The 13,997-nt window shown below is 39.4% G+C and overlaps 1 protein-coding gene across 2 annotated transcripts; it reads right to left on the bottom strand.

Annotated features, from left to right (window-relative positions):
• Positions 1-45: 45 nt before the first annotated feature.
• On the bottom strand, positions 46-12,603 carry HENMT1 (HEN methyltransferase 1). 2 transcript variants are annotated; one of them, XM_048312625.1, is made up of 8 exons: positions 12,504-12,603; positions 10,691-10,755; positions 8,354-8,601; positions 6,718-6,830; positions 4,832-4,966; positions 4,254-4,436; positions 2,488-2,665; positions 46-957 (listed from the first exon to the last, which is right to left on the bottom strand). In XM_048312625.1, exons 3-8 carry the CDS (start codon positions 8,465-8,467, stop codon positions 562-564), a joined length of 1,119 nt encoding a protein of 372 aa, XP_048168582.1. In that variant the 5' UTR covers positions 8,468-8,601; positions 10,691-10,755; positions 12,504-12,603; the 3' UTR covers positions 46-561. The 2 variants fall into 2 exon arrangements, with proteins under 2 accessions (XP_048168582.1, XP_048168583.1); XM_048312626.1 differs by lacking the exons at positions 10,691-10,755; positions 12,504-12,603 and adding an exon at positions 9,095-9,185.
• Positions 12,604-13,997: the final 1,394 nt, after the last annotated feature.

Here is a 13,997-nt window from a genome sequence, read left to right as displayed (position 1 = left end):
ACAAAAAATATTTCAGGTACACCAGAGCCAGGTTAGCATTCACAATTACAGCAGTTCTTAAATTTTTTATTTTTTTTCCAAAGACAGAACAAAGATGCCAGTTTCCTATTTCAATTCAGCTGGAACAACATTTGGTTTTCATCAAGGCTATATACTCATCTTGAAAAAGGCATCTATAGATTTCATAGAAATTAAGAAAAAACTTGCCCTAAACCTGTCTCACTCACATTACTCAGCACAACACAGTAGATGACAAAACAAACTATACTTGATAGCTACAATAAGGCAATAGAAAGTAAACAGAAATACTTCATTTTCTTCATGAGAACTAATTATTTCCTTTTAGCCCCTGATACTCTACTTGAAACCCCTATGAGTGACTGTTACCTTTGTCAGAAGCACTCACCTGCACTCAATGAGAGGTGCTGACAGATAAATACTGCTGATGGAAGGTTAGAAAAGATTGTGTGGTCTAGTTACCATATAGAACACACCATTTGACAGCTTCTAAAAGAACCACTTTCTTTACTTTAACTCAACTTTGTATGAGGAATCTGTGATCTAATCATCTTCATCTTCACATTCAATATTGACCATCACAGCAGAACCATCACTGCTCAGTGTGACCTTGCCAGCAATAAGCTTGCATAACTTCTCAAAGGTACCACAAAGTCGATTCACTTTGGGAAAAGAAAAGATTGTTGCAAGGGGTATGTAAACCTCATTTCCACTGACAAATGGTTCCATGTTTTTTTCAACAACCAGTTTTCCAAGATAGTCTGAAAAACAGTCCATTGAAGGTTGGAATTTGGATTTTCTCTCAGGATCGTTACCGTACTCCTCATGTTTTGACATTAAACGGTGCTTAATGATTTGAGCTGTGAAAATAACTTCACTGATCACTGCATTCTGCAAGTACTTCTCATCTTTGAGACTTGGGTACACTGCTTTGAAGACCTTTACAATGTACAAGAATACATAAAATATTTATCACTATCACAATTTTACCATTTGCTGTCCAAAAAAGCTTCCAAAATGCGAATACAGTTTTTTATTCAATCCTATTTTGCTTATTAAACATTTCCACTTTACAGAAAAACTAGGCAATATGAGCTGGTTTTCTGTATTACAACTACACTGGCAGTTAAAGGAACTTTAAAAAAACACCCCAAAACCCAACAGGCTATACCTGCAAGCTACACTTGTAGATCAGGAGAGGTGTAAAGCCCTGCAATTCTTTACTTATTTTTAAAGATTCTCTTACTGCTCCCATTACTCATTATGAGGTTCTGGGGACAGTGCCATAGTGATGGAGATTCTAAACTACTTCTGAACTGTCATCTGGAAACCAAAACTATAGCATGTCATTTATTGTTTTCAGAGTAAAACATTAAATATGCTCTCACAGCTGTAGGGAATGCTAAAAATAAATTATGACATTGAAATCTCTGAACTCGTAGTGTGTTCTACACTGAGCTCTACTCCAAAGCAGTTAAGGAAACTAAACAGGCACTCTCATTCCCACCAGTTTACTATGAAGTGCTTTATACCAACATGCTACCAATGAAGTTCCACTGTCTATAATTATTTCTTAGTTTCCAATTACATTTTGAAATGTTGATTTATTCCTATAAATTAGTTACATAATAAAAATTTGATAAGAAACAAACATTAACACTCTTGTTGAAACTCAAAGGATACCCATGTCAAAACTGTCTCCAAAATGACCCTGTAACAGGAGATAATGAAAGCAATTTCTAATACATGTCCTAGATGTATTTTCAAGTTTGTTGAGCATTAAAGAGCACTTCATGATTCTATTAATGGCAGTAGATGACATGTGACATTTCACATGCACAGATATTTCAAATACAGAAATTACAAATGTTTTTATAGCTTGGAAACCATAAAAAATAACACCATAACACTACTATGTTTTAGTTCAGGTCACAAGTCATTTGAAGATACTTACATATTTTTACACAAAGAACTGAAATACTAGAGTATGTTCACTTAAACAAGTAATTTAAGGCCTCATAAAATTGAAAAAACTCCAACAGTATTATTTACTTTTGCATCATTACTTCATGTCAACTCTGAAAAAAGTTTGATTTATACCACATGGCATTTAGTTAGAAATGCTTTTTATTTTTTATGTATCTGAAAAATCTGTATCATTGCCAACAGGCACATAATAAGTAAAATTAATGACTAGAGGAAAAATCGCTGGCAGAAAGGAAAAATTTCATTCTAAGGATAGGAGTATCTTAAGATAAGAATGGTTATCCATATTGTCATTTGGCAAATACCCTGAAAGTTTAAGGCCTTTGTACAACTGGAAACACAAAGAATGAGACTCTCTTGTTCTGGTGAAAATTGGAGCTAGGACTGGATAGTAGCAGTAGCCCATGCTAATAACACCTCACAGGCAGTCATAGACAACTTTACTCTTTATTCATATCTCTAAAGGAAGAAAATCATACTTACTGTTTCGTAAATTACTTCAGTGGGCTTCTCAGACTGAAGAGATTCACCAGTTTGAGGATATTTTCTAATAAACACACCTATTTGGGTACAAAACCCAGCCTTCTCCATTCCTGTTGGTGGGTGCCCTACACCAGTAAACTCCACAGAGTAATCATAGCATCTAGCAGTCGCTAGAGCCCTAAAAAAGACAAATTATTCCAATTACCTGAAATATTCATCTTTCTATGTGATAAAGATGCATTCTTAAGGAGAAGCAAGACTCCAAGGCTGTGAAGGCTTGAACATAATTTCTCTAACTCCCATGCCTGAAGATAAGCACTGTCAAAGCTTGCTGTATCAGAGCTGTAAGATGCCTACCATAGTCTGAATCATTTAGTATCAGTAATTTAGCCAACAAAACATTACTGTTTCTTCTAAAATATGTGCACAGAATGTTAATGCCCACAGTTGCTTAGTCACCAACTTGAAAGTCAGCTAAAAACTACCAATTTTCAAGAATAAAATTATTTGAGAAGAACACATAAAAAATATACATAACCCTAAACCACAAGGGACCAGTTAATAGAGAAAGTGTGGTCTGTTGTAAATATATAAAGACTAAAATCTACCTAATCAAGGTTACAACACTGTACATAACATCTAAATGAAAACTATCTTGTAGTACATCAGCCAGTGTGAACAAAGGGATGGGGCAGGGAATCAAAACTGCACTACCTACCTGCATCATTCTCCATGAAAAAGAAGAAAACTAAATTAACATCTCTTGTGTCTTAGAGAGTACTGTAATATTTTTATTTCACAACACAAAGGCTTTCTCAAGTTTACAGCTCAAACCACCCCCCCCATTTCTTCAGTGATATCAATACTTTTAATTCACATCTATCTAAAAGCAAAATCTAAATATACTTAAAGTCAAAGAAATTGTCACTAACGTATTCTAAAGTAGCTAATAACAGGCAGGCTTTAGTATCATTATGTAGGGAAAAATATATGCTTCCAGCTTTGCAAAACTATTTATTCAAAAATCACTGGATACTTTAAAGTGTATGGCAGAAACAACATAGTTTAATGGGAAAAACTTCCAAGATAGATACACAAGAGTTGGCTACTGAGGTATGGCATTCTTTACTGTACCATCTATTTTCTTCCACAAATGCTTGACAGTTGACTGTTACCACAAAATCCCACTCCCTCTTTATTTTATATTTATTACATTACTGATATTAAGGGTAAGATAGATCTCATATAATCCTCTGTCATGTGCATATGATTTGCATTAAATCCTTCACTGGGCCATTATTCATTAAACTATCCTAACATGTGTTCAACATGCCCCACTACTGTGATTATTTAATAAATCTGCTTGCATACTCTGAGTGCTTTGATTACACACCATACATAGCAAGCACATTTCTTGGATTTCACGAAGAATTTCTATAGCAAGGTATTACTCAAAAAGGTTAATTGATACCTTCCTTACACTTCAACTGTGTTAATTGTAATAAAGATATATAAAAAGTAAGTAAAAGTTTTAAATTTTTTTTGCAGAGCAGTTACAGTAAAAGCCAACTTCACCACCACCATAAAACACAAAAACCAAAGAAAATGCTTAACTACTCTCAACAGCAAAGAAACCACCAAATCAGGAGGTGACACTTCACTTGACAGCAAACCACGTAAGTGAACCAGTCGGAAAATGCACAGCCATTCATTTCTTGCACTACTGGACACCCAGAGCTGTCAGAACATGATATTCAGTACCTTACCAGCTTTGAAATTGTGCTTGGTTCCACTCAAATTTGTGGTCTGGATGCCTGTATAATATCACTCCTGGAAGCAAAGGGTTAAATTCAGAATTTGGAGTACTGATCACAACTATGCTTGGAGCCATGAAACCAAACACCACTTCAGGAAACTTCTTCAGCTCTGGTTCTTCCAGGTGTTCTATTCTGGAAAGAGTAAGTTGATGTCTGTGTTTAAAAACATAATACTGTAATCCTAACAACCAGTCAAAAAAACCCCAAACCTCTATCTGTAACTTGTAATTTTACACCTGGCTCAGTAATATAAGCACTGGCACTGTGGCCAAGTGGCAGCACAGAGGTTTTTGTCTGAGCAAATCTCCTCTTGCGTTTTGTATCCTCTTCCCACCATAAGCACTACTTGAATTGCTTAGCATGGTAATTTAAACACAAGTTAGAAGATGCCCCTCTTCTACTTTATACTTTTCTAATTCTACTCTTCTGCTTGAAAGGTTTGATCGAGCATGTTTGGAGCATGGACAAAATTCCAAACTGAACTCTAATGGACTTAAAAAAACATTTTGTATTGTCCTAATACTCACAGTTCAATACACGTCACCAAGTCAAAACCAAGCATGCAAGGATCTTTATGGGCAACTGAACCATGATGCAAGGTAATAGTTAGGGATCTTTCAGATGGTTGCAAATAATCAACAGGAAGAGGAGACAATGTATGCCTACAAAAGTATTAAAAATACGATGTTACAGAAAGGACCTTAAGACAAGATAAATGCTGCATGCAAATAAACTAGCTAACACCCCGCACAGATACCTCATAAATCTCAAAAAGCTAACGACTTTACATGGATATAAAAACCAATATGCAATACAAACAGTTTTTGTAACTACATACAATAGGACAGAAGGAGCAGAAGTTAATCCAGAAGCTGTCCTTTGTGTTTACAAAAATTTCCATTATACTCTCAAGTCACTTGGAAAGCCACTTGTAAATTCTACTAATAGCTCAATTCCAGACACACAGTAAGTCTGGTTTAGACAAGCAAGCTTTGCAGGGTTTTCAGGGGGAGTTTTAGACAAGCATATTACATATTTTTTCCAAGTAAAATGCACTGAAAAACCAAAGTACCTGTGCAAATTTCATTCTCAAATACTGCACTAGACAAAGCACACAATAAATATTAAATATAAAAGGTTACTTCTCTTCATTCTTGAAAAAGAGCAAGAGATAACATCAGCATCTAGATCCTACATATTCACTGAAATTGTATTAATCTGCTTTCAAGAAACCCTATGTTCATCCATCAGACCAATGCTTCAAAGATCACATAAACCTCTCATTTTAGAGGCTTCTAAACCAGACACCACACACTGAGCTAAACTTCCTATTTCAAAAAAATAAACAAGTCCCCACCATTGTGACTAAAAGTTACATATACATTTCAAAGATCAAAACTGATCTTTCTGAAGACAATAATGTCAGTATAAGCATAAGCAGATATTCCCAACACCATGTATTAGTGCCTTTACAAACAGTGTTATTTCTCAGATGTGCACACCCTGAGGGCCTCTCCATGACCCAGACCTTTGGCTACATTAGGTGACGTTACGGGCACCTGCAGCCCAGGAGTCCCCAGGCACAGATCCAACGACAGCTCTTAATTTGCCAAGCTGCTATTTCTGCAATTACTCTAATTTTGAAAGCCTCTACAAGAAATGCTGCAACATGCCACTTGCATTTGGTTTGCATGGCAAGGTAGGCAGGGGGCTATAGGAGAGGCTTCTCTGAGGGGAAGCCCATTCTGGAGCAGGCTCCTGGCAGGAACCTCTGGAAAAAAGGAGCCCACACTGGAGCAGCTTGGCTGGCAGGACTTGTGACCCAGTAGGGTACCCATGCTGGAGCAGCCTGCTCCTGAAGGACTGCACCCTGTGGAAAGGAACCCAGGCTGGAGCAATTAATGAAGAACTGCAGCCCACGGGAAGGACTCATGCTGGAGAAGTTCATGGAAGACTGTATCCCCCCATTCTGGACCACATTCTGCAGCAGAGGAAGGACTCCTCTCCGAGGAGGAAGCAGCAGCAGAAATAACATGTAATGAACTGACTGTAATCCCCATTCCTCATCTCTCTGCAACACTGCAGGAGAGGAGCTAGGGAATAGGCAATAAAGTTAAACCCATGAAGGAGTGAGGGGTAGGGGGAAGGTGTTTTTAAAATTTCCTTTACTTCTTATCCTCCTACTCTGATTTTGATAATAAACTCAACTAATTTCCCCAAGTCAAATCTGGTTTGCTCATGATGGTAACTGGTGAATGATCTTTCCCTGTCCTTTAACTCATGAACCTTTTGTTATATTTTCTCTCCCTGTCCAGCTAAGGAAGGGAGTGAGCTCCTGGCTGCCAACCAGGGACAACCCACCACACCACTAGGTCAAGACAAACACAAACCTCAAAACAATCAGAGAGCTTACATTTTCTCTTTCATTACATTTGCACAGATATCTAACCCAGCTAACACTTCAATGCAACTGCAGAATTTCAGCATCCGGAGAAGGCTGCAATCAGCACATCCTAAATCTGCCACCTGTAAATTCAATATTAAACAATTTATAAATGCTATGTATTTCTCAGTAATTTCAGAGACTTTCATAAAATTAAAATTCCATACTTATGTCAAAATAACTTTTTAATGATAAAGCATTTCACAATCATAACTAAAATTTACAGCTGCAATCAAGCAGGATAGATGCAGACTTGAGAATTCTTTTAAAAAAATGTATATGAGGATCCTGCGAGATTTTAAAAAAATAATTAACCTTTTGTTACTACAGCTATAAACACGTACATGTAGGGCATCCCACTGACTCTAGAGAACGTCTTTCATGTGAGTAACAATAAAGTATGCTTTTGAGTATCAAAGCTGCAGCAATTTTCACATTCACCATTGCTTTTCACTGTGCTGTTCTCCCTCCAAAACACTGAGAACAGGCTCACCAGCATCCAAGCTAGCAAAGAATCAGCATAAAACAAGGTTACAGGCTCAGTCTAATGTTTAAGTGGGGAACTCTGGGGACATTCAGACCATGAAGTCAAATAATAGATATTCTTTCCTGTAAGCCAAAAAGATAGTTGAGTATGTAAACCAACCCCCACTGCTCCTTCTCAGGCTCAGTCAAGGCTGAAGCACTCTGCTGCTCTCCATGTGAAAATCCTGAGTTGTTTCTATCCAGCTTATCTACCCTCTGTGTAAACAGAAAGTCCACCCTCCCACCCCTTCCACATCCTAAATCAGAAAATTCAAACCTTTAAAGACAGATGCAACACTGGTAAATACATTCCATCTGAAAGGAGATTACAGTGCCACGACCTCATAGATTAGATTAGATTTTTATTAGCTACTAGAAGTATGATTACATAAGTAATGCAGGTGCATCAGTTTCTTGCATGCCCCTTAAAATATTAACATCAGTTTAAGGATTAAACACTGCACACTTGAGAAGATCTTTTGCAGAACGAAGTGGGGAGGACACATTAAAAGAGAGCAAACACTACAGAATGTTGCTTAAACAATTTAACTTTTCTCAGTGAGCAGTGAAACAAGAGTTCTGATATTTTAGTGGGGACACACATGACAACACAGGTGGAGGGCCACAAGACCTTAAGAAAGTGAAGATGAGTTAGTCTCACATAATCCCACACTCCCAATGTCACTTCTCATCTGAGACTATGTATGCAAATGATGAGGTAAACCAGGCTACACAGAACTAACAGCTCTGGAAAGCAAAACCCAACTATGCGGAAAGCAGCTTGAACCAAATTCCGCATCATTAAATTAAAACCAGAATGCCCACTACATTAAAAAACTAAGTCTAAGGCATTTCTCTTGTTTAAATAGTCTCCTCTTCACACCAAGTAACATTAATTTTATGTACCCCTGAAAAACAACATATCACAAGGTGTCTGCTAAGACCATTTGGTTTTAACAGTTCCTCCACTACTGTTGTTTGGTAATTAGGTCAACAGGTTATTTATGCGTTTTGTCTTCCTGAGATACCAAGTGTCAACGTACTTTCAAGTTTATAACCTACAGAGACAAAACATACCAACCTTCTTAGGTTTGTATTTCTCCACTAAATCTTTAACGAACTGGTGCCGTTGTTTGTACAAAGGAGGTTTAAATTTAATAATTTGTGTAAACTCTTCTTGAAAGTTCTTATCCATAATATTTTGGTAACTCTAAAATAAAAAGTGAACTCCTATTTTCTGAAGCACTTCATAACATATCCAATTACAGAGTTTGCCGTTTTCATTGGTGCTTGAGTCCCAGTTAAAGCAGGGTAGACCTGATCTGAGTTCTATTCAGAGAATGACAAAAACATTGGGATTAGCACGATTAGACTGTTCTTTCCATGTATAATTATATAAATAACCTTATGTAAACAACTATAAATCATATACAAATCTAAAAAAGCAAATTTCATAATCTGTCACCCTTCATCCAGCACACCTGGACAGAGACTACAACCAAAGCACCTGGGCCAAGTCTGCACACAACGTGATTGCTCTACAAGGTCTTTCATACATAAATAAAAGTATGTACTTGTGTACATATACGCACAAAAGCCGGCTCGGTGTTCAGGGCAGTCCCCCGCCGCCTCAGAAGCTAAGCGGGCCTGCTGGGCTCCCCTCAGCAGTGCTCACGTGAGGGGCCACCCGCGGCACCCACAGCCTGACCCCCTCCGGCTCCTGGCCCCCGACAGCCACTGCCTCCCGACCCAGCCACCCCCATCCCCATCCTCATCCCCATCCCCACCCCTTCCCGAGGCTCCCCCGCTCTGTCCCCTCCACCTTCTCTCCCACGCTGAGCTCCCGCCTGGCACAAGCGGCCGCCCCGACGGAAGTGCGGCAGCTCCGGGGCGCGCTGGGAGCTCTTATTGACAGCCCTCAGGGCGGGGGGATGTTCCCTAAAGCACCTCTGTGCGAGACGATAAATCAGTGTTAGCGACCGTCCGAGGGCCCACCTGTTGTACCGGTCCCTACCCGTGGCAGCCCCCCTCAGTGTAATTAAAAGGTAATTGGCGGCGGCGAGCGGTGTCCCGACTTTTTTACACTAAACCTCAAAAATCTCGCCACTCCTCATGCTACTCGCTTTGCGGTGCTGCTGTGTTTGAAGCCGTATTTGCTACGCCCCAGAGGGGAAACGCGCTATTGTGCTGGTTGCAATACGCAGTGAACTAGCCCTGTTTAGGGGAGTGAGGTAGATAGCACAAAAATCCAAAATCGATGTCTTTTGCAGGGTTTCAGTAAGTCTTTTCCACACTGGGGCACATTTGTCTCTCAAAGAGCAGGCAGCTGCATGGCTGCACGGTGAAAGTAGAAAGGAAAGCGTGGCTCTAAATGTCCCATTTCTTCTGTTAACAGCATGTAAAGCGTTTACTTATCACAGGGCAGGGCTGTCACTAATCAAGATAGTGTATAGTGTAGGCCTGGGACCTAGAAGGAGGCAGGACTCTGGTGGCAGCGAGGATAAAGATTTGTTAGATAAATTAGACCATAATTCAATGCCCTTTATGATTTCAGAACATACTAGAAATGTATATGACAACTCTTGGGTAACATTTTAAGTTTCGTGGCCTAGACAGACCACACGTAGCTCAGAGCAGGTCAGCTGTGCTGTTCACCCAATAGTTAGGACAGGAAACGTGTAGGTGTGCTTGCAAACTGGGAATCCAAGTGGTTCTTTCAGATATCTGAAGTTATTGCATTGTTTGAACTTCTTTGGTTTTCAGGATTTGGAATACAATAGTAGTTACCTTTTCTTTGTATTCATTTTGGTTTATGAGTGCTAGAAGTAGGGAGCTGTCTGTACGACTTTACAATTATTTTTCTTCTGTTAGAACAGCAAATCACCAAAACCAGTATGTGCAAGTTTGGCAGCCTGAGAGTAGCTATTTCAATCAGTTGGGATTATAAACGGGCAATTTGTAATATTAGCAATCTTTACTTGTACAGAAAATTTACTTTGAAGTATATTTAACATCTCCTCAATTATTTTTGTAGGACTTCTCCCCATTAAGATTTACAGACCTGCATAACCCAGTCTGGCCATGCACGGTACCTATGTTTGTACAGGAAATAATTCCCATTAAATATCTCTGACTAGTCTAGTAATTTGATTTTTACTTTTTAATTAGGTTGCTTTTTAGAAAAGAAAATGCACTGTAATTGAAATAAGGGTATGAATACCTTGTGCAAGAAAAAAAGACAGGTTGAATGCTCTTTTTTTAATATCTCAGTTACCCTTTTTGGCTGTTGAGTAATAGTTTAACCCTGAACCATCACTTAGTACCTATGTCTCAACTAGATGGTTTTATAAGCCCTGCACAGTGGTTTTTTACCTCAGAGAGATATACTAAAGTTTATTAATAGAAGTCTTCCACTTACCGGCTTACAATGCTATGGATTCTGGTATCCTGTGAAATTCTACTTGCAATTCAGTGTAACTGATTCTTAAGAACAAAAAAAAGTACAGAAAAGAACAGTAGTAAAGTTTACAGTAAAATTCAATTAATAACACATTGTAAATTCACATTATGTCCTAATAGTTCATAAGAATTCACCCTGAAATGTACCACTGTAAGTGAAACCTTCAGAATTATCAGCTGTTATAATTCTGCACTATGAACAATATAATCACAGAGATATCTTTTTTGATTGTTCCATATCAGGTGATGACATTGGATTGGAGAGCCAATCTTTGGAAGACTGGCAACATGAAAGAGACGGTGAGCACTATTCGCAGTTTTAAGCTGGACAATCTGCTTTGACTCAAGGGTGTCTGACCTACTTGCTTAAAAAAGTATTGAAAAATTCTTCTGATTTTTCCCCATTAAATCAAATACATTTTAAAAATTATTTTCTCGCTGAAAATAAGTTTCTTTGATGTAGTCTAGTTGTGGTTAAAGTTTTGGGGTTTTTGGTTTTTATTTTCCCTTTATGCAGTGGTACATCTACTTAACAGTCTCAAGACATCATAGAATAATTTATGTTGGAAGGGACCTTTAGAGGTTACCTAGTGCATCCCCTACTTAAAGGAGGTCCAATTCAATGAGGTTACTTCGAAACTTCAGTTTAAATGTAATTTTCACATTACAGTCTGTAATTTCAAACTGAATATTCAAATCGTGTTAGTTCAATGTGCCACAAATTAAGCAGGTTTTCTTTAGAGAAGCCTGTTACTTTTGTACCATACACAGAGCAGCAAATGATTTGACTATACTGGAATAAACGCACCTCACTGTATAAAGTCATGAATCAAGAAATCTTAAACTGCTGACACTTAATTCCTTCAGTAACTGGGATGAGAAAGACAAATGTATGCAATTCCAGTACTTTCCCCATAAAGTTGCTGTGCATATAATTAAATCTGATAGCAAAAGAAACCTAATGCAGCACTGCTGCCAGGAGACACCAGTCCATATTGATATTTGACAGAAATATACATACAGCAATACTGCTTAATCTATAATTCCAGAGCTAACCACCAGTGCTTTCAACTCAAATTCAGAGGATGTTTAGTGACTGAAGTACTAGTATTTTTTCTCCTCTGCTTCAACTAACACATTTGGTCCATTTGAAAAAATTCAGAATTCGTATGTTTGAATGAAAAATGAAGCTGCTCTTACACATAATTCACCATCCTCTTACTCTTTTATAATTATATATCATTCCTTGCAGTTTGCAAGTGAAAATCACCTCATTTTGAGATTCTTGGGTTTGGTTCTTGGTTTGGTTTTGTTTTTCTTTTTGTCTGTACTTTATGTAAAAATCAGCTGGGATGCCTGAGGGAAGGAAATCTAATTTGGAGCAAATGGATTTATAGGTTGAAACTATATGAGGTTTCAGCATCACCACCAAAGAGTAAAAAAAGTATAAAAACATTATCTTATAGAGAGTAAAAAATACTGAGGTTTGGAACAAACTGGCTAAGTATTCCAACAAGAAAACATAAATGCATGAAAACACAATTGGGTAATATAAACTGCAACAGAAGTATGGGCTGTCTTGAAGTGGTTATACAATATAAATTAAGGATGTGCTCTAAACAACAATAACAAAACCACTCATGTTCAAAGAAAGGCTACTACTCCAGCTAACTGCCTCCAGAACAAGATCACTGTTACAAAGACACTTTCTTAGAACCAGTTTTTGTGTTTCGTTCTCTGATTTGATATGAGATTGTTAAATGGGTATTTACTGCATCAATATGGTAGAGCCATGTAAGTAATGAAGATTTTGGGAACGTCTTTGGAAATCAGCCAAGATGGGAAGGGGAGGCCAAAAGGAGACTGGTGGTTATTCCTAGAAAAGAGGAGTGAAAAGCCTTGATAGCAGAGCAGGCAGCTTAGAGAAACCGTTACATGCCAGGGCCCCGATGAGAACACTTTTCTGCAACAGTACAAGCTCTAATGTACTTGAAGGGCCAGGGTAATGAAAATAAACTGTCTCTCAAGGTTTCAATGTGTAATGAAGAGTGAAGGTATTTTAATGTTACTTCCAAGAGTATTTATCTCCTCTTTTCTAAATTAAAAATCTAGCATAGCTTTAGCACATAGAGATGCTCTTCCCATGGATGATTTCATACCACCTTCTCCCTGTACCTGTTTCCTGATGCGCTGAGCAACGGGGAGCCTTTCTCTGAATATACTTTGCCACATTATGCCCAGCTTGCAGTCATTTCACTGGACTTCCAGTTTATTTTTGCACGGTCATTTGATGTTTAGAGTATTTTGGCAATTCTTCTCAATCATGCATTGTCTCCCTTTTGTACTTTAGGTTTAAAGACTGACACCAAAGTATGTAACTAGTTGTATTGAGTTTGGGGTTTTTTGCTTTTGCAGGCAAAACTGGAGGATTTTCTCTTTTGTTAGTAATTATATGTAGGCAGTGATTCTCTCTTAACTGTTTAACCTAAGTCTGCGTGTTCCAAGTCTGTATGTAGTATTATGAGTTTCAGAAAGAGCTGTTGATCTGGAATTGAGCAGCAGGGGACAGTTACTGTTTGCTGGGTGTCCGACAGGGTTCTCAGAAGCTGCTCAGCCAGGTCCTGGCCAGGGGAGTGGGCCTCGTACCCAGCATTAGTGTTAAGTGAACAGGCTGGGCCGTGCCCTGGCCATCATTGCCCCCCTAGGCTCCTGCACACTGAATGTGTCCAACATTTCTTCCTTTCCCCTTCCCTAGTAGGGAAGCTGTGGATGCCCCATCCCTTCAAGGCCAAGTTGGATGGGGCTCAGAGCAGCCTGGTCTAGTGGAAGGTGTCCCTGGCCATGGCAAGGGGCGTTGGAACTAGATGGTCTTCAAGGTCCCCTTCCAACCCAAGTCATTCTATGATTTCTTTGCTTCTCCACTGCTGTGGAGGCAGAAGTGGCCAGCACCAGCTGTGCCGCGGCCTCATTCCCAACGACAAGGGACCGAAGGGACCAGTCTCCAACTTTGCTAAATCGGTGGCTCAATCTACTGAACACCGTGTAACGCTGCCAGCAGCTGTCCCCGTTCGGGCCACAGAGACCCCTCACTCTCCCTGGCGGTGATGTCCCGCCTGCCGGGCCCGCGGGCTGCCGTGAGGCGAGGGCGGGAAGTGCCACGGCAAACGGCCGGGGTGTCAGCGGGAGGAGCCGCGGGGAGGGGCCGCGCCAAGGCTCCGGAGCACCCCCGCCTTTCCCCGCCGCTCCCCGCGGGTCGGTGACGCGGC

The sequence above is a fragment of the Corvus hawaiiensis genome, chromosome 9 (genome assembly GCF_020740725.1).
Source record: "Corvus hawaiiensis isolate bCorHaw1 chromosome 9, bCorHaw1.pri.cur, whole genome shotgun sequence".
Classification (NCBI taxonomy): Eukaryota; Metazoa; Chordata; class Aves; order Passeriformes; family Corvidae; genus Corvus; species Corvus hawaiiensis.
Note: the sequence above shows the minus strand (reverse complement) of the source record. Positions and strands in the feature narration are given on the sequence as shown.